At 47.4% G+C, this 18,271-nt stretch overlaps 2 protein-coding genes and 1 long non-coding RNA gene across 8 annotated transcripts in view; 1 reads left to right on the forward strand and 2 right to left on the reverse strand.

The window, feature by feature from the left end:
- C6H16orf96 (chromosome 6 C16orf96 homolog) overlaps positions 1–11,924 on the reverse strand; it is a 44,899-nt gene extending 32,975 nt beyond the window's left edge. For 2 of the 6 annotated variants that reach the window (XM_025416659.3, XM_025416662.3), the window contains exon 1: positions 11,167–11,920. In XM_025416659.3, the coding sequence (XP_025272444.1) occupies positions 11,167–11,586 (420 nt within the window). In that variant the 5' untranslated portion in view covers positions 11,587–11,920. Of the gene's footprint in view, positions 1–6,165; positions 6,331–6,858; positions 7,037–11,166 lie in introns of all 6 variants that reach the window. The other 4 variants (XM_049110940.1, XM_025416661.3, XR_007411030.1 and 1 more) reach the window with 4 other exon arrangements.
- On the reverse strand, positions 520–2,007 carry LOC112640427 (heterogeneous nuclear ribonucleoprotein A3-like). Its single transcript, XM_035717265.2, has one exon. It carries the CDS (start codon positions 1,967–1,969, stop codon positions 902–904), a length of 1,068 nt encoding a protein of 355 aa, XP_035573158.1. The 5' UTR covers positions 1,970–2,007; the 3' UTR covers positions 520–901.
- LOC125755187 (uncharacterized) lies at positions 10,985–17,483 on the forward strand. The gene is made up of 2 exons (XR_007411033.1): positions 10,985–11,906; positions 17,152–17,483. It is a non-coding gene; the product is annotated as an uncharacterized LOC125755187 (long non-coding RNA).
- Positions 17,484–18,271: the final 788 nt, after the last annotated feature.

Genomic DNA, 18,271 nt, shown 5'->3' on the forward strand with positions numbered 1-18,271 from the left:
ACTGACCAAGAAAAAAAAAGAGAACAATCAGAAATGTAGGAGGGGACATTACCATTGACTCTACAAAATAAAAGGACTTATGAAGGAATACTATGAACAATTGTAGGCCAATAAATTAGTTAAGTTGGATGAAATAGACAAATTACTAGAAAGAATAAACTACCAAAACTGACTCAAGAAGAAATAGAAAATCTGAATAGATCTAAGACAAGTGAAGACATTGAAACAATAATTTTTAAAAATATGACAAAAAAATATGAAAAAGAGAAGCCTAGGCCCAGATGACATCACCAATGACTCCTAGCTCTTTATTTATTTTTTTTAAAGATTTTATTTATTTATTCATAGAGACAGAGACACAGGCAGAGGGAGAAGCAGGCTCCATGCAGAGAGCCCAACATGGGACTCAATCCAGGGTCTCCAGGATCACGCCCTGGGCTGCAGGCGGCACCAAACCGCTGCGCCACCGGGGCTGCCCTAGCTCTTTATTTTTTTATTTTATTTTTTTTTTTTGAAAAGTTAAAAATTCCTTAATTTTTTATTCCTGGTACCACTACCACAATTTACAGGGCAATATACCTGATGTAATGAAAAGAAAAAGAAAAAGACAAAGCTACAACAGATAAAAGACCTCAGGAATGTACATCTAATTGACACTACATTGCATTAATCAATAGCTGCACTTTTTGCAAACTGTGGCTATGACAGTCCTGAACAAGAAGGGTTTCCTGTTTAAGCTGCAGTAACTTTTCTGACTATGGATCATCGTTCCTCCTGTGGCAGATTTTACAGTTCCTCTAATGCATTTGGGACGACTGTCTCAAAGTAACCTGCAGCTTTCCTGACAACTCCTCGCTCTCTCTCCTGCTAAGAACTGTAGCCCTTTCCTTCTGAAATTTTTTTAGAACCTTCTGCTACCATATCCACCACTTCCACCACCAGATCCATAACCACCACCATAGGGACTGCCCGAGCTTCTTCCACCAAAACTGCCCCCTTTCATGGGTCCATAATTTGATTGCTGTTGTCCACTGTAATTTCCAAAATCATTATAGTTCCCACCACCACCATAGTTACCTCCAAAATTTCCTCCTTCATTGTAACCATCGTATCCTCCACCACCACCACCATATCCGCTTCCGTGGTTTCCATATCCTGGTCCACCACCACCATAGCCTCCTCTACTACTATAACCAGGACCACCACCATAGCTGCCACCATCACCTCCAAATCCATTATATCCACCATCACCTCCTCCATAACTACCTCTGCTGCCACCACCTCCACCACCATAGCCTCCTCTTCCCCCAAAGTTTCCACCACGGCCAAAATTACCACCACCTCCAAAGTTTCCTCCACGACCCATGAAGTTGCCAGATCCACCTCCACGACCTCTTTGCGATCCAGCAGACTGCATCTCTTGTTTAGAAAGGGCCTTTTTCACTTCACAATTATGCCCATTAATAGTGTGGTATTTCTGAACAACAATTTTATCAACTGTATCATGATCATCGAAAGTTACGAAAGCAAATCCTCTCTTTTTTCCACTCTGCCGGTCTTCCATAACTTCTATGGTTTCAATTTTGCCATACTTTTCAAAGTAGTCTCTCAAATTATATTCTTCTGTATCTTCTTTAATACCACCAACAAAAATTTTCTTCACTGTTAGATGGGCACCAGGCTTTACAGAATCCTCTCTAGAAACAGCTCTCTTTGGTTCCACTACACGCCCATCAACCTTGTGTGGTCGGGCACACATTGCTGCATCCACCTCTTCAACACAAGAGTAACTCACAAAACCAAAACCCCTGGAATGTTTTGTTTGGGGGTCTCTCATTACCACACAATCTGTAAGTGTGCCCCATTTTTCAAAATGTTCTCTTAAACTATCATCCGTAGTTTCAAAGCTCAAACCACCAATAAACAGTTTTCTCAACTGCTCGGGTTCCTTTGGATCATGGCCCTCCATTTTGAGACCGGACTCGCCTCTTCCAACTCGAGTTCAATATCCCTAGCTCTTTATTTTTAAGTAATCTCTACATACAACATGGGGCTTGAACTTATAACCCCAAATTCAAGAATTGTCTGCTCTACCAACAGAGCAGCCAAATGTCCCTTCTATCAAAAATTTAAAGGACAATTAATACCAATTTTTCACAGCTTTTCCAAAAAATAAAAGAATTCCAAACTTAGTCTATGAGCCCAGTATTACCCTGATTCCAAAATCAGACAAAGCTTCTACAACAAAACTAAAATACAAAAAAAACCAAAAAACAAAAACAAAACTAAAATACAGATGCAAAAATATCAACACAATACTAGCAAAATGAATCCAGCAACAAAAAAAGAAAAATAACCCAATTAAAATGGGCAAAAATCTGAATTGGCATTCCTCCAAAGATAATATTCAAGTGGCCAATAAGCACATGGGAAGATACTCAACATTATTAGTTATTAGGGAAACATAAAACCACAATGAGATACCACTTTATATCCATGAAGATGGTTAGACTAAGAAGTCAGATAATAGTAAGTGTTGGTGAGGATGCAGAGAAATTAGAAACTTTCAGACACACTGCTGGTGGGAATGCAAAATGGCACAGCCATTTTAGGAAAGAATATGGCAGTTCCTCATAAGATTAAACATAGAGTTACCAAATGACCTGGCAAGTCTATTACTAGGTATATATCTAAGAGAAATAAAAACGGTTCACAAACTTGTATATGAACATTCATAGCCAAATGTCAACCAACTGGCAGATGGATAAGCAAAACATGATATGTTTGCTATATGGAGTATTATTCAGCCATAAAAAGGAATGAAGTGCTGATTCCAGAAAGATGAATCTCAGAAATATGATGCTAAGCAAAATAATCCAAACACAAAAGACAACATCTTTTGTCTGGATATTGCATCACTCCATTTATATGAAAGGATCTAGAATAAACAAATCTATAGAGACAGAAGGCAAGTTAGTGGTTGGCTAGGGCTAGGGATAAGTTGGAATGAGGACTGAGGGAATAAAGTGGTGATAAAGGGTACAAAGTTTCTTTTGGGGGTAAATATTTAATATTGACTGCGGTGATGGCTGTACAATTCTGTGTATAGACTAGAAATATTGAATTGTACATCCTATTAATGGGTGAATTATATGGTATGTGAATTACATCTCAATAAAGCTGATAGATAGATAGATAGATAGATAGATAGATAGATAGATAGATAGATAGATAGATAAACAGCACCCTGTGTTCTTGGACTGGAGATTTACTTCCCAAATTGACCTACAGGTTAAGCTTAATACCAATAAACATGCCACTGTGTTCTTTTTCATAGAAATGGATAGCCTGATCCCAAAATTCATATGATAATACAAAGGACTCATAATAGCCAATCTTAAAAAAGAAGAACAAAGCTAGAAGATTCATACTTCCTGACTTCAAAACTTTCTGCAAAACTACGGTAATCAAGAGAGTGTGGTACTGGCATAAGGAAATATACGTAGATCAAGGGAAGAGAACTGAAAGTCCAGAAATAGACACTCATGTCTACAGTCAGTTTATTTTCAATAAAAGTACCAAAACAAATTAATAGGGGAAGAGTTGTCTTCAACAAATGGTACTGAGCAGCTGGATAACCACATGAATGAAGTTGGACTCCTACCTCACACCCTATAAAAAAAACTAAATGAAAATGGCTCTTTTTTTAAAAAAAAGATTTCATTTATTTATTCATAGAGACAGAGAGAGAGAGAGGCAGAGACAGGCAGAGGGAGAAGCAGGCTCCATGCAGGGGGCCCAGCATGGGACTCGATCCAGGGTCTCCAGGATCACGCCCTGGACTGCAGGCCGCGCTAAACCGCTGCGCCACTGGGGCTGCCCAAAAATGGCTATTAGACCTAAATGTAAGACATGGTCACTGCGATAATTTTGGTATTCAAAACTATCAAAATTAACAAAAGGGAAAGTATTGGAGGACTTTGGGCAAATATGGTCTGGCATATTTTTTTTTAGAGTCAAAGGTTTTTAAAGATTTTTATTAATTCATTTGAGAGAGAGAGAGAGAGAGAAAGTGCAGGAGTTGAAACTATAAGCCATTTACTCCTATGTTGTAGAAGGAAACATAGGGGTAAATATTCATGACCTGGGTCAGGCAATGGTTTCTTAGGTATGCCATCAAAAGCATACCACACCAAAAAAAAAAAAAAAAAAAAAATGTGACAAATGAAAGATGTACACATTATACTTCAGCAAAATTTAAAACTTTGCATATCAAAGGATACCGTCAATAACGTGGAAAGACAACTCACAATGATAGAAATATTTACAAATCACATACCTGGCATCATATATCCAGACTATAAATTAGTCTCTTATTGTAAAGATTTATTTGAGAGAGAGAAAGTGAGCATGTGCCCATGAGCAGGGAAAAGGGCAGAGGAAGAGAGAATCCTCAAGCAGACTCTCCACTGAGCATGGAGTCTGACACGGGACTCAATCCCAGGACCCTGAGATCATGACCTGAGCCAAAACCAAGACTCAACAGACTGAGCCATCCAGTCGCCCCATATATAATTAACTCTTGGGATCCCTGGGTGGCGCAGCGGTTTGGCGCCTGCCTTTGGCCCAGGGCGCGATCCTGGAGACCCGGGATCGAATCCCACATCAGGCTCCTGGTGCGTGGAGCCTGCTTCTCCCTCGGCCTGTGTCTCTGCCTCTCTCTCTCTCTGTGACTATCATAAATAAATAAAAATTAAAAAAAATTAAAAAAAATAATTAACTCTTACAACTCAATAATAAAAAGACAACCCAATTAAAATGGGGCAAATCTGAACAGACATTACTCTAGGCACATGAAAAGGTCCTCAACACGATTAGTCACCAGGAAAATGCAAATCAAAACCACAATAAGGTAGACTTCATACCCATACCCTTTGGCTAGAATCAAAGAGATAAAAACTAAGAAATGTTGGTGAGGAGGTAGAGAAATTGGAGGTCTCACACTGCACTATAGTGGGAACATAAAATGCTGTGGAAAACACCCTGGCAGTTCCTCAAACCTGAAACATATAGTTATCACACGATCCAGCAATTCCTCCTTGAGGTATATGCCCAAGAGAAACGAAAACATACGTCCACAGGAAAATGCATATCCCATTGTTCATAGTGGCTAGGAGTCTACAGGCGGAAACAGCCATATGTTCACCAACTGATAAACAAGAGTAGTCTATCCATCCAGGGAAATACCATTTGGCAATGAAAAGAATAAAGTACTGATACATGTGACAGCATGGATTATCCTTAAAGATATCATGGTAAAAAAAAAAAAAAGATATCGTGGTAAGTGCAAGAGTGGTGTTCAAGGAGGAACAGAAAGAAGAATGATAGCTAATGGTTAAGGGGTTTGGGATGGCTGTTGAAAATGTCCTAAACTTGACTGTAATAGTTACAGAACTCTGTGACTACACTAAAATCCCTGAACTAGGGCACCTGGGTAGCTCAATTGGTTAAGCAACTGCCTTTAGCTCAGGTCCAAGCTGGGTCAGGCTACTCCCTCTCTCTCTGCCTCCCAGGCTTCCCCTGCTTGTGTTCTATCAAATAAATAAATAAAATCTTAAGAAAAAAATAAAGTGTACAGTTCAGGGGCACCTGGCTGATTCAGTCTATAGAGCATATGACTCATCTCAGGGTCATGAATTCACGTTAGACATGGAGCCTACTTAAATAGATAGATAGATAGATAGATAGATAGAGCATATAGTTCAGGGATTTTATTTTTTTTAAGATTTGTTTCTTTATTTATTTGACACATACACACAGAGCATGAGAAGGGGAGGAGCAAGAAGATCTATCCATTTAAATGGATGAATATTCTAGTATGCACGTGAACATATGTATGAATATATCTAAACAAAGCTGTAAACTATCTCATTTTTGTTTTAGGAAAAATTGGGGGAAGTTCAACACAGTCTATTGGATGGGTATTTGGGAGTTGTTAGTTTTGTTGGGAGTGGTAATGGTATTTATGGGAAGGGTTTTATAAGTCCTTATCTGTTGTAGATGGAAAATGCTTTTGGGGAAATCTGTGAAGTCCAGATCCTTCACCTGTGCACAGATGTTTCCCTCTCCCCCGTCTCACTGGGGGCAACCACAGGACCAAGTTACCTGAGTAGGAATGACTTCCCAAGGAGATCCCTGGGTGGCTCAGTGGTTTAGCGCCTGTCTTTGGCCCAGGGTGCGATCCTGGAGTCCCAGGATCGAGTCCCACGTCGGCCTCCCTGCATAGAGCCTGCTTATTCCTCTGCCTGTGTCTCTGCACCCCCCCCATGTCTATAACAAACAAACAAACAAATAAATCTTTTTAGAAAAAAGAGTGACTTCCCCAACACACACATATATACACAGGTAGTCCAGGGCAAACTCAAAAAAAGAGAGGAAACCTTACAGGCAGACTGCTCCTTGGGTAATGTATGCACACAGAACAGAGAGACCATTTTCTCACTGGGGAACACTCTCCTAAGATGCACAGTTAATGGTTTCCCTTCCCAGACCCAGCCTGCCAAGCAGAAGCTTGGGGACATGCCCTGAGCTCCAGGCCTAGGGAGGAAGAAGGGTCAAGGTCTGGACCACGCTGGTGGGAGACTAAGTGGGTAATATCCACATGGGCCCCCAGCCTGCAAGCAGGGCTTGGATGGAGCCAAGTTCAGAGGAAGAGAGTCCTGGAATCTGCCATCCCAGAAATGAATCCCAAGATGTCTGGATCCTGTGCAGGCACCAGTAGTGGGGGCTTGCCCTGACTGTCTGTCTCTCTGAAGGAGCTTCAGGGATATAGGCTCGGGATGGGGACCCAGCACTTACAGAAGTTTGTAGGGGGTGGATAAGGAGGTCCAAGGCACCTTCCCCCTCGGGTGCCTGGGGGGAGTGGTCTACATGGCAGGAGTCCCAGAGCTTTGGGAAATGGGAATGCTAACACCATTTCCTCCCAGGGAACAGGAAGGCAACTGCACTTGGCACTCGCCAGCACAATGAAGACGTGCTGCAACACAGAAAGTTCATTACCATTATTGGAGCAACCTTGACTCCAGTCTCTAAACCCTAAAGTGTCTTCCATGCATTTCAGCTTTGTTATGAAGTTCTCAAAAATTAATTTAAATTTAAAATCATTTTAATTTGCAGGATCAAAAAAAAATTTCAGGATCTACAGCAGGAGTTTTTTTGGTTGGAGAGTAAAATGGAAAGGGAGTTTTGAAGTCAGGAAAAACAACGGGTTGTTACAACCCCCTCAGGAGACTGAGGCTCTATTTATGGAAACAAGGTCAGCCAGAACTTTTTTTTTTTTTTTTTTTTTAAGTAGGCTCCTTGCCCAACGTGGGGCTTGAACGCATGACCCACAGATCAAGAGTCGCACGCTCTACTGACGAGTCTCTGGTTTTCTCCTGTGAGGCCAGCGGCCAGGACTCATCACAGCGGAGACAACCGACGTCTCGAGGAGACAGACAGGGACTTCCAGGCGCAGCTTTCTAGAATCTGGCTGGGCTCCTGACCACTGTGGCGCGTTAGCTTATTCCAGATGGCCACTTCCTAAAACGCGCTACAGTGGCGGGGCCTGGGGGATGAGGGCGGGGCCTGGGAGCTGTGGGCGGGACCCGGGAGGGCAGGGCCTGGGAGGGTGGGGCGTGGGAAATGAAGGAGGGGCCCGGGTGAGGAGGGCGGGGCCTGGGAGGTGAGGGACGGGCGTGGGGAGGGGGGCGGGGCCTGGGAGATGAGGGAAGGGCCCAGGTGGGGAGGGCGGGAGCCTAGTAGCCGTGGGCGGGACTCGGGAGGGGGCGGGGCCGGGGATGAGGGAAGGGCGGGGCCTAGGAGCTGTGGGCGGGACTCGGGAGGGGGCGGGGCCTGGGAGCTGTGGGCGGGACTCGGGAGGGGGCGGGGCCTGGGATGAGGGTGGGGCCTGGGAGCTGCGGGCGGGACTCGGGAGGAGGGTGGGGCTTCGGATCTGTGGGCGAGGCCTGGGAGATGAGGGACGGGCCTGGGGATGAGGGCGGGGCCTCGGCGCTGTGGGCGGGGCCACAGATGAGGGTGGGGCCCGGGTGGGGAAGGCGGGGGCCTGGGAGTCCTAGGCCGGGCCTAGGAGGTGAGGCCAGGGCCTGGGAGCCTGCCATTCTGGGAGAGCTCTCCAGGTGGAGCTCGTGCTCCAGCTGGCTCGGGAGCCCTGGGTGGCAGCCGCCCCGAGTCTGCAGGGCAAGTACACACTGCGCTCACGGGGCACCTAGTTTTCCTCGCTCAAGGGGGGCGACTTAGCTCCCGGCGGGCATATGGCAAAGTCTGCAGACACTTTTGGTTGTCACCGCTACGGGTGGATCCTGGCACCTGGAGAGTAGAGGCCCGGATGCTGCCCAACATCCCACAGGGCACAACACAATCCTCACCACAGAGAATTATCCGTGAGGGTGAGGGACGCTGCAATCTCAGCCCCAGATCTGGTGGTGTGCTAACCATGCCTGTGGAGCGTCTCAAACCTTCTCTCAAGAGCCCTCTTGTTGCCAGCTCTAGTTTTCTGGGCACTATTTACCCTGTCAGGGGTGAGTGCTAGGGTTGGCAGGCTAGTCTTTCCCCACTTTGAGCCTTCACACCTTGACAGGGGCTTGTAAAGGATGGCAGAGGACTCTAACCCAACCAACCCCAGAGGAAGGGCAGGCGAGGTGACTTGGATGTCGACATGACATTTGGTCTGGCCAGCCTGACTGGCTAGTTGGTGCAGACACTTAGCTAAGCAGCTTGTACCAATCCCAGAGCCAGTTACCATGGCAACCCCCTGGGGGGGTAGTGGGAGGGAGCTGGTCATTGTGGTAACCCCCAGCAACCTCAGCCAGGGTTGGGGGAGGTACATTCTCTAATCCTAGGTGCACAAACAGTCCTCTGAGGGCTTCACAGCCGTGTCCGAGCCTGTCTGCCAGCCCCCCTTCACAAGCCAGCTGGGTCACTCAGTACTGTACACTCTGGAAGACTTCACCCATCAAGGCAGGCCAGGGGCAGGCTGCTCTGACACTGTGCCCACGTTTCCAGCCTCCAAGGCCTCCGTAACCTCAACTGGGCCACACATGCAGCCTTCTCTGTCTCTAGCAACAAATCTCAAAGTCTGGTCTTGTCTGACACGTGCACTGTGGCCTCTCCAGCTCTCTTCTGATTACTGCCTATATGGAATATCTTTTGTCATCCTTTTACTTTCAACCTATTTGTTTTTGAATCTAGAATGTGTGTGTGCCTTTTTTTTTTTTTTAAGATGTTATTTATTGATGAGACACACACAGAGAGGCAGAGACACAGGCAGAGGGAGAAGCAGGGTCCCTGTGGGGAACCTGATGCTGGACTCGATCCCAGGACGCTGGTGATTACGACCTGAACCAAAGGCAGATGCTCAACCACTGAACCACACAGGCGTCCCTAAAATGTGTCTCTTGTAGAGGGTATAGTGAGATGGTGCCTTTTTTTCTTTTACTCAATTCTGCCAATTTCTGCTTTGTGTGCGTGTGTGCCTGTGCGTGCATACGTGTGCATGGTAACACGAAGAATTCAGTGGCATTCAGTACATTCACACGGTTGGCAGCTGTTATCACTATCCAGTTTCCAAACACTTTCATCACCCCAAAGAGAAACGCTGTACCCGTCAGCAAGCACTCCCATTGCCGCCACCTCCTAGCCCCTGGCAACCGCTAATCCACTTTCTATCTCCACCAATTTGCCTGTTCTGGATGTTTCATAGAAACTGAAGCATGGGCATCCTGGGTGGCTCAGTGGTTTTGCGACGCCTTTGGCCTAGGGTGTGATCCTGGAGACCTGGGATCGAGTCCCATGTCGGGCTCCCTGCATGGAGCCTGCTTCTCCCTCTGCCTGCATCTCTGCCCCCCCCCCGCCCCCCGTGTCTCTCATGAATAAATAAAATCTTAAAAAAAAAAAAAGAAAAGAAATAGAAGCTTGCAGTACGTGGTCCTTTGTGTCTGGCTGCTTCACTTAGTGCTTGATTTAGCACTGGTCTATGCCACCTTCCCTCTCAGCCCACCTTGGCCAGACTGATCCCTCTCCCTGTCCCTCAGGGCTCCAGGGGCCCGACTTTGCTGAGGTCCTGATCTTCCAAGGTTCAAGTCTCTAGATAATATTAACGGTGACCACAGACTGGACGACCAGAATACCCGAGCTCTGTGCTGAGCACTTCCCACGCATTATCTTGTTTAGCATCAATCTCGAGGCAATCCTGGGAGGAGGAAACCATGATCATCCCCCTACCCGTTCCAGTTGGTAAGTGGACCACACTCAGCACACCACATTCCTATGCCTCTCCTCTGATTTCTTGGTGCAGGTTTGCACCAGCTGTTTTCTGCCACTGCATCACCCCAAGTGGGTTAACATTTCAGTGCTTCAGTTGCTCACCTGTCTCACAGAGGTGCTGTGAAGATCAAAGAGGCTAAGCCTCCAGCTCACCTGGAGCATAATGAGCACTCCTTCTAGTGGTTGTTTTCCTGGGGAGGGAGCCCACCAGAGTTGCAAGGGTGAAGGGGACAGTGAGGAGATAAAGGAATGAGGGAATGGTGAACTTTGGTCTGTGTTTCCAACTTCTTTTCATCACACAAAAGCAGACCTCAAAACCACTAGGTTGGGCAGCCCGGGTGGCTCAGCAGTTTAGTGCCGCCTTCAGCCCAGGGCGTGATCCTGGAAACCCGGGATCAAGTCCCACGTTAGGCACCCTTCATGGAGCCTGCTTCTCCCTCTGCCTGTGTCTCTGCCTCTCTCTCTCTCTCTCTCTCTCTCTCTGTCTCTCTTGAATAAATAAAATCTTAAAAAAAAAACAAAAAAAACACTAGGTTAACTTTCCCTCTGCCCCTCCTTCCCCGGGCCCTGGCAACCACTAGTCTGCTTCATGTCTCCATGGAGCTGTCTGTTTCATACCAATGGAACCATACCACATGTGGCCTTTTGTGTCTGGCTTCTTTCCTCAACACTTGACAAAGAATGCAAGCTTGGAGCTTTGGTTCTGCCTGACTTCAAAGCCCCATTCCTGCCCCTGTTTGGGGGGTGGGGGAGCCCATCACAAGGGGCATAAGGGAATGGGGGCTAAGATGCCTGGGAAGACAGCATAAAGGGCAGGAAGCTTCTGGAGGCCAGGTGGTTTACCTTTGCTGTGGCTTCTTCATTACCCTCTACCATCTTCCGGAGCTTTATCAGGTGCCATAGATCCTGAGCAGGCTGGCCTGTGCCCTGGCTGCCCTCCAGCAGCTGGGAAGTGGTAGGCAGGTCCTGCAGCGTGGCCAGCTGGCTCTCCATCTTGTCTATGCGGCTCACAACATGGTCAAAGATATCGCTGAGCCTCTTCATGGGGTTGAGGATGGGCTGGGCGTCTGCTTCCCGGGGCATGAACACAGTAGGCGAGGTTTGGAGAAAGTCTTCATCTCCTGAGAGGACTTTCTTGAGCTCACCCATGTGGATGTGCTCCAAGATGCCCTGGAGCAGGAGGTGCAGCGCCTTGAAGTTCACAACCCCGCACTGCGGGATGGCGATGTTGACCAGCTCGGAGAACGTGAGCGAGAAGCTCATCCTGCAGGGAGGGCCGGCTGGGCTGGCGTTCTGGGAGTCCTTGGGGACAAGCCTTCACAGAACCCACAAGCTGTGCGGACAGGTCCTCAGAGGCCTAGGGAGGCTGCAGGTCATGGCAGTCAGGGAGAAAATGACCTCTGTCCTGGCCGGAGCTCGGATGAGAGGTTCTGGTTGCTAGGACACCAAAGAACGTGGGCAAGTGGGCGTGGAGCCTGGCATGGGGCAGGGTGGGTGCTCAATTAAAACTTGCTGAGTGTTTGAACAAAGGGTCCTTCAGTTATGTCAGAGCGATGACCCCTTCCAAGAGGCATGTGGCAAAGGTAATGGGGAAGCAGCTCGCTTCTCTGAAGCCTCTAGGGTCAGGACAGGAGAGAGTTCTTGGAGTTAGGAGAGCCTCGCTTTTGAGAAAAGAGGATGTAGAGAAAAGAGACTGAAGAGCTAATCTGGTCTCCAGACCCACACCAAATGCGCCACAGGTGTTAGGGTTTCTGGTGGGGTTGGAGGTGGGGGTGGAGAGTGGGGGTAAATAGGGCAAGAGGCAGCTGGCTTCCCACAGGTCCGAACCCTGCATGGCCCTGCCCACCCAGGGGCCCCAGTGAGGACGCCCTTGCCAAACCTTGCTCTCCTTCCTGCTAGAGCCGGGGCTCGTGAACACCCCAGTGCCCAGGACGCAGCTGTGAGCCAGCTGCTGCAGGACCGGGAAATGATTTGGGCCCCTCTGTGGTCAGGCCCCACTTGTGTCAATTCTTGGACAAGACAATGGCAGCCTCCTCGTCCTGGTCTCCTAGGGAAGTCTGCAGGGAAGGTCCTTGGCTTAACCCCCTGGAGCCCCCACTCCTGGCCCACCCCACCCTTCTAGACATGATACACACTGCCTCTATGCAGTCCACGGCAAGAGCCCCGCTCAGGGGTGTCGTTGGCTAAAGAGCAATCTCCCCCAGCTTCCCCACAGAAGGTGGAGCACCTGTCCTCTCTGGGTTTATGGAGATGGTGCGTGACTCTTCCAGAACAGCTGTGTGACCTTGTGCAAATGACTTAACCTCTCTGAGTCTTAGCTTCCCTGCCTGCTAAATTGGAAATGAAACTTTCCATTTGAGGTTCCGGCAGGGAGGGGAAGTATGCATATGTGCGTGTGCCTACACAGAAATAACACATGCAAAGTGCCAGGCCAGTATGACTCAAAAAATTCCTTTCCCCAGAACTGACCTGATACCCCACTCTTGCCAATGGTCATGGCCCGGGAGACTTGTTATGAATTTAACGTGTGTATTTTCAGGGGTATTGTTTATTTATTTTAATTATTTATTTTTTATTTATTTTTAAGATTTTATTAATTCATGAGAGACAGAGAGGCAGAGACATAGGCAGAGGGAGCAGCAGGCTCTATGCAGGGAGCCGGACGCAGCACTCGATCCCGGGTCTCCAGGGTTACGCCCTGGGCTGAGGGCGGCGCTAAACCACTGAGCCACCCGAGCTGCCCTATTTTTATTTATTTATTTTTCTATTTTTATTTATTTATTTTTAAAGATTTTATTTATTTATTCATGAGAGAGAGAGAGACAGAGAGACAGAGAGACAGAGAGAGACACAGGCAGAGGGAGAAGCAGGATCCATGCTGGGAGTCCGACGTGGGACTTGATCCTGGGACTCCAGGATCCCACCCTGGGCCAAAGGCAGGTGCTGAACCGCTGAGCCACCCAGGGATCCCCCCTATTTTTAAAAAAGATTTTATTTGTTTGAGAGAGATGGCCAGCAAGAGCAGGGGGAGGGGCACAAGGAGAAGCAGACTCCCTGCTGAGCAAGGAGCCCAATGATGTGGGGCTCCATCCTCCATCCCAGGACCCTGAGATTATGACCTGAGCTGGAAGCAGATGCTTAACCAACTGAGCCATGGGATGACGCCTGAGTGGCTCAGCGGTTGAGTGTGCCTTTGGCTCAGGGTGTGGTCCTGGCATCAAGTCCTGGATCAGGCTCCTCGCAGGGAGCCTGCTTCTCCCTTTGCCTGTGTCTCTGTCTCTCTTTCTCTCTGTGTGCCTCTCATGAATAAATAAAATCTTAAAAAAAAAATAACCGACTGAGCCACGCAGGCGCCCCTGGGATGTTGCTTATTAATTACATGTTTTTGACCTCACGTTAGCAGATGCTTCTGCTGAGGCCATCACTGCTCTATCCACAAACGCTAGTTCTTCAGGAACAGTGGGCACTCATGTTGGGACCCTCCATGCTACAACAGCCACTACTCTTCAGACACGCCAACCTGCTTTGAAAGAATTGCTTAATTACATTAAAGGAGTTTTACCACCTCAAGTGACAAGAAAAAACAAAACAAACCCCACAGAAATAAAACAAGAACAAAACATACAAAGACCCACTCCTGTTGTGATAAATGATAATTACACGTGCAGTTCAGTCTGCGTCCCACTTGGATATTCCTTTTTCTTTCTTTTTTGATAACAGCTTTATTGAGATATAATTCCCATTCCACACAATTCACTCATTTAAAGTCTACAATCCAGTAACTTGTAGCATCACAGAGCTGTGCACCCATCACTGCAATCAGCTTTATTTAGCACATCACCCTAACAAGAAATGCCATCTGCAGGAGCACTCACTCCCCGTTCCCATCCTCTTGCCCCCCAGTGCCTGGCATTCATTAACCTACTTTTTGCCTCTATAGGTTTGCCTATTTTGGACATTTCATATAAATGAAATGCTATAATATGTGGCCTTTTGTAACTGCTTCCTTTCACTGAGCATCATGTTTTCAAGGCTCACCCACACTGTAGCAGGTGTCACTACTTCATTCCCTTTTCATGGCTGAGTCATTCCATTGTAGAGATAGATCAGTTTTTTTGTTTTTTTTGTTTTTGTTTTTGTTTTTTTTTTTTTGATAGATCAGTTTTTAATCCGTCCAGCCACAGATGGATATTTGGGCCAATCCTACCTTTTTACTATTGTGGACAATGCTGCTATGAGCAGTTGTGTACAGGTTTTCAATTATTTGGTGTTTATGGCTAGAGGTGGAACTGCCAGGTCAGACGGTGACTCCGTGTTAACACTCTGAGGAACTGTCACACTGTTTTCCACAGTGCCTACAGTCTTTTACATTCCTACCCCTAGCTGTGGGGCTTCCCATTTCTCTCCATTGTCATCAACACTTGTGACTGTTCATCTTTCTTTATTATAGCTATGGATGCTACTTGCTATGTGACCATCAGGCTTAAGCCACCTGCCATATGCTCACTTACCCTGGGTACTCAGCATGGTTGTTTGAGACTTTCAGATGTTTAAAATGACCACCGCTCCAGTGGATCATGTTTCCCTGAGAAAGAACACCCAGAAACCTTGAAAAAGATGCAAGCACAGGCTACCTGGGGGAGTGCCCAGAGAGATGACCACTCTCTTCAAGAACATGATGCCAGCTGCAGTACCTACGCAGGGGTAACATGGGTGGATGAACATTCTCATCCCAAACTTGTCCCTGACCCTAGCAGATGTCATAAGTGGCACAACTGCCATTCCCACCAACCAGGTGGAATGTCCATTCGTTAGTGGATCATGAAGCCCTGAATGTCTTATTGGTGAGCCCAGGGGGAATTTATGCTCAGATGGACATTCTTGCTGCACCTATGTAAACACCACATAAATATGATGGGTCAAGTAGAATAGTTTGTGGCTGGCTAGGCTTTAAAAAGAAAAAGCCACCTGGTCCTCCAGGGAAAGCCAGTTGGACCCTAGGGCAGGTTTTCACAGCCTGGGTTTGGCCATCGAGGTCCTCATCTTCAGGATCTGGTACCAGAGCCAGTAGCCAGGTTTGTTTCTGATAACGACCTGTGCAGCAGGTGGCTGACAGATTCTGTATGACTTCAGTGTAGCAACCGTTCTGTGAGACACTGCAGGGCAGTGGGAGGGTGTGTAACCAGAGCCCAGCTGCAATGTCTTTCTCTAAGCAAACCCCTGAGCAGCACAGTTGGCCACGTCAGAGCTCTCCATGCCGCAGACCTAGGTTCTGAGGACCAACTGTGCAGGCCTCTGGTTCCGCAGGGTATGGGGGGAAGAGAAGAACAGCCCCTGAATCAGGAAGTGGCCTGGCACCGCGAGTCCTGGGGCTGCTGGGAGGGCCTCAGTGTGCTCCTGTGAACATAAACAACTTCATAGCACACCAGCACCTGATAGCGCGGCTCTGCCTCGGTGATGGGTCAACACAAAACAGGACCAGCTGTAGTCATGTTTGAGCTCAAAAACAGGAACATTGTCCAGACCACAAACATGACCCAACAGCCCCCTATCCTGGCTGATATGAGTGACTGTTGCTTCTTGACTAGTTAGGGCATTAGTTCTGCTTCGTTCCTCTTTCCTTCTAGATAAGATGGATTGAGAAACCTAATCACAGAATTACCTTATGTCCTGTCAGTGCCAGTCCAAAACACTCCCCCTCTCCCTAACGCGGACCAGATCCTGTGATCCCTTCTAAGTTAACCCTCCCAGAGATGCCGGTGGGCTCCTCACAGGGTTGTGAGACCTAACCATTCAAGGGCCGCCCTGATATCTTTGAGCCTTCTGGGGCTTCCTGGGTCCCCTGCTCTCTCCAGATGTGTCTCTACCACTCTCGTTGTTGAGAAAGGCTCCTCACCCAGCCAGTTCTTCACCAGTCAGACCAGCCACACTGCACCCCATCCTCAGTCTGTGGGGGGCTCAGCTTTCCTGCAAGCCTGGAAGCCAATCACATCCCCCTGTAGGAACCAGGGGACACCCCATCCCGTTATTATAAAGGGCAGCCTACAGCTCTTGCTGATTCGCTCTGCTCTTGACTGCAACCCTGAGTGGCCCCATGTGGTGGGCAGTGTCCTCCTTTCCCCGGCAGTGAGTCTATGTGGCTAATCATTGCTGTCCATCTCACCTGGCCAGTGCCAGGCGTCATATCATTGAGGGCAGGGGTACCCTCATCCTGCGGCGAGTAGGAGGTAATCAGAACACCAGCTGTGCGGGTTCGCCCCTGTGGCAACAAGTCAATGAGCCCAACTTTGCTCAACACAATGGGTTCTTGGCTGGAGAAGCTGATCCTGCAAACTTAATGAAAAACCTTGCAGTGGGGCAGAGCTTTGTGGATTTTGGAATTGCAGGCAAGAGACTGAGGAGCTGTATTATTGCAGAACGATGAGCAAGACTTTCCCCAGTGGGCAAGGGAGCAGAAGGGGAGAGGAGGAGGTTAGCCCAGAAACAAGGCTGGAGAGGGAAGCACGGGGCCAGACCAGGGGCTCCCCGTGGGCCTTACGAAGAAGTGCGAGCGATAGAATCTGAAGCAATCCTTGGTCATTGGGGGTAAGTGGGTGTGGGTATAATGGGGTGTGGGTAAGTGGGTGTAATGTTTGTCACTGGCTCAGGTGATGATCCCAGGGTCCTGGGATTGAGTCCTCCATCAGGCTCCCTGCTCAGGGGGGAGTCTGCTTCTTCTTCTCCTCCCATATATGCGCTCTGTCTCTATCAAATAAATGAATAAAATTTTTTAAGCTAATTTGTTAAACTTGAGAGGATTCATAAACCTTAAAGATCATGTCATTTTAGGTCTGGAAATAAAACAGTTGTTATAAAAACAAAAGACCTGAAGATCTGGCCTTTTGAGTGGAAGAGGACACATGCCACTCCAAAGGGTGTTCCTTGCTTTCCAGAGGATTTGCTGTCTCCAGGAAGCGACCCTGCCCTTCGGTCACCAGGCAGTACCTGAGATTTGGCACTGCTGAGTTCTGATGGCGGAACTCTCAGTCAGACGATTTCAGGACAAACTTGTCACTGGACATTCTCTGAATGGCTCATTGGAGCCAGAAGCCAATTAACATGATTGGAAATGACCATTAGCATTTTTTTCCCTCTCAAATAAACTGGTGTCAATGATTAAATCAGTTTTTTGTAAAGTGCCATTCACCCACTTTGCCCAGACAATCATTTTCCATGCTGCATAAATAGCTGAGAAGGATAACCAGGTCACCTTTCCTCTCTAGCTCTAGGAAGGACCAGGCGCTATTTGTCTCTGTGTCTGGCTTACTGACTTAGCAGAGTGTCCTCAAGGTTCATCCAAGACAGAGCAGATGTCAGAATTCCCTTCCTTCTCAAGGCTGAATAATATTCTGTTGTGTGTACATACACATTTTGCTCATCCATTCCTCTGCTGATGGACGCTGGACACTGAGGTTGCGTTCGCATTTTGGCTATTGTGAATAACGCTGCTGTGCGTATGGCAGTAGAAATGCCAGTTCCAGCGCCTGCTGTCAGTTCTCTAACCCAGGCATGCACTGCTGAATCATATGGTAATCCAAGGTTAATTTTTTGAGCACCTGCCATATGGCTTTCCATGGTGGTGGCACCATTCCCACCAGCAAAGCACAAGGGCTCTGGTTTCTCCATGTGTTCACCAGAACTTGCTATGTTCTGTTTTTCTGATAATAGTCACCCCAGTAGTTGTGAGGTGATAGTTTGTGGTTTTCACATGTATTTCCCTAATCATCGGTGAGGCTGAGCATCTTTTCATGTGTTCATTGGCCATTTGTGTATCTTTGGAGAAATGTTTATTCAAGTCCTTTGCACATTTAAAATTTTGTTGTTGTTGAGTTGTAGGAGATCTTTACACATTCTGGATATTAAGCACTTGTCAGACATAATTTTCCAGTTAACTTTCTTTTAGTCCCTG

Source organism: Canis lupus, chromosome 6, assembly GCF_003254725.2.
Source record: "Canis lupus dingo isolate Sandy chromosome 6, ASM325472v2, whole genome shotgun sequence".
Classification (NCBI taxonomy): Eukaryota; Metazoa; Chordata; class Mammalia; order Carnivora; family Canidae; genus Canis; species Canis lupus.

Excerpts from the sequence above, each read along its gene's own strand:
- LOC112640427 (XM_035717265.2), bottom strand. The coding sequence starts at position 1,969 with ATGGAGGGCCATGATCCAAAGGAACCCGAGCAGTTGAGAAAACTGTTT.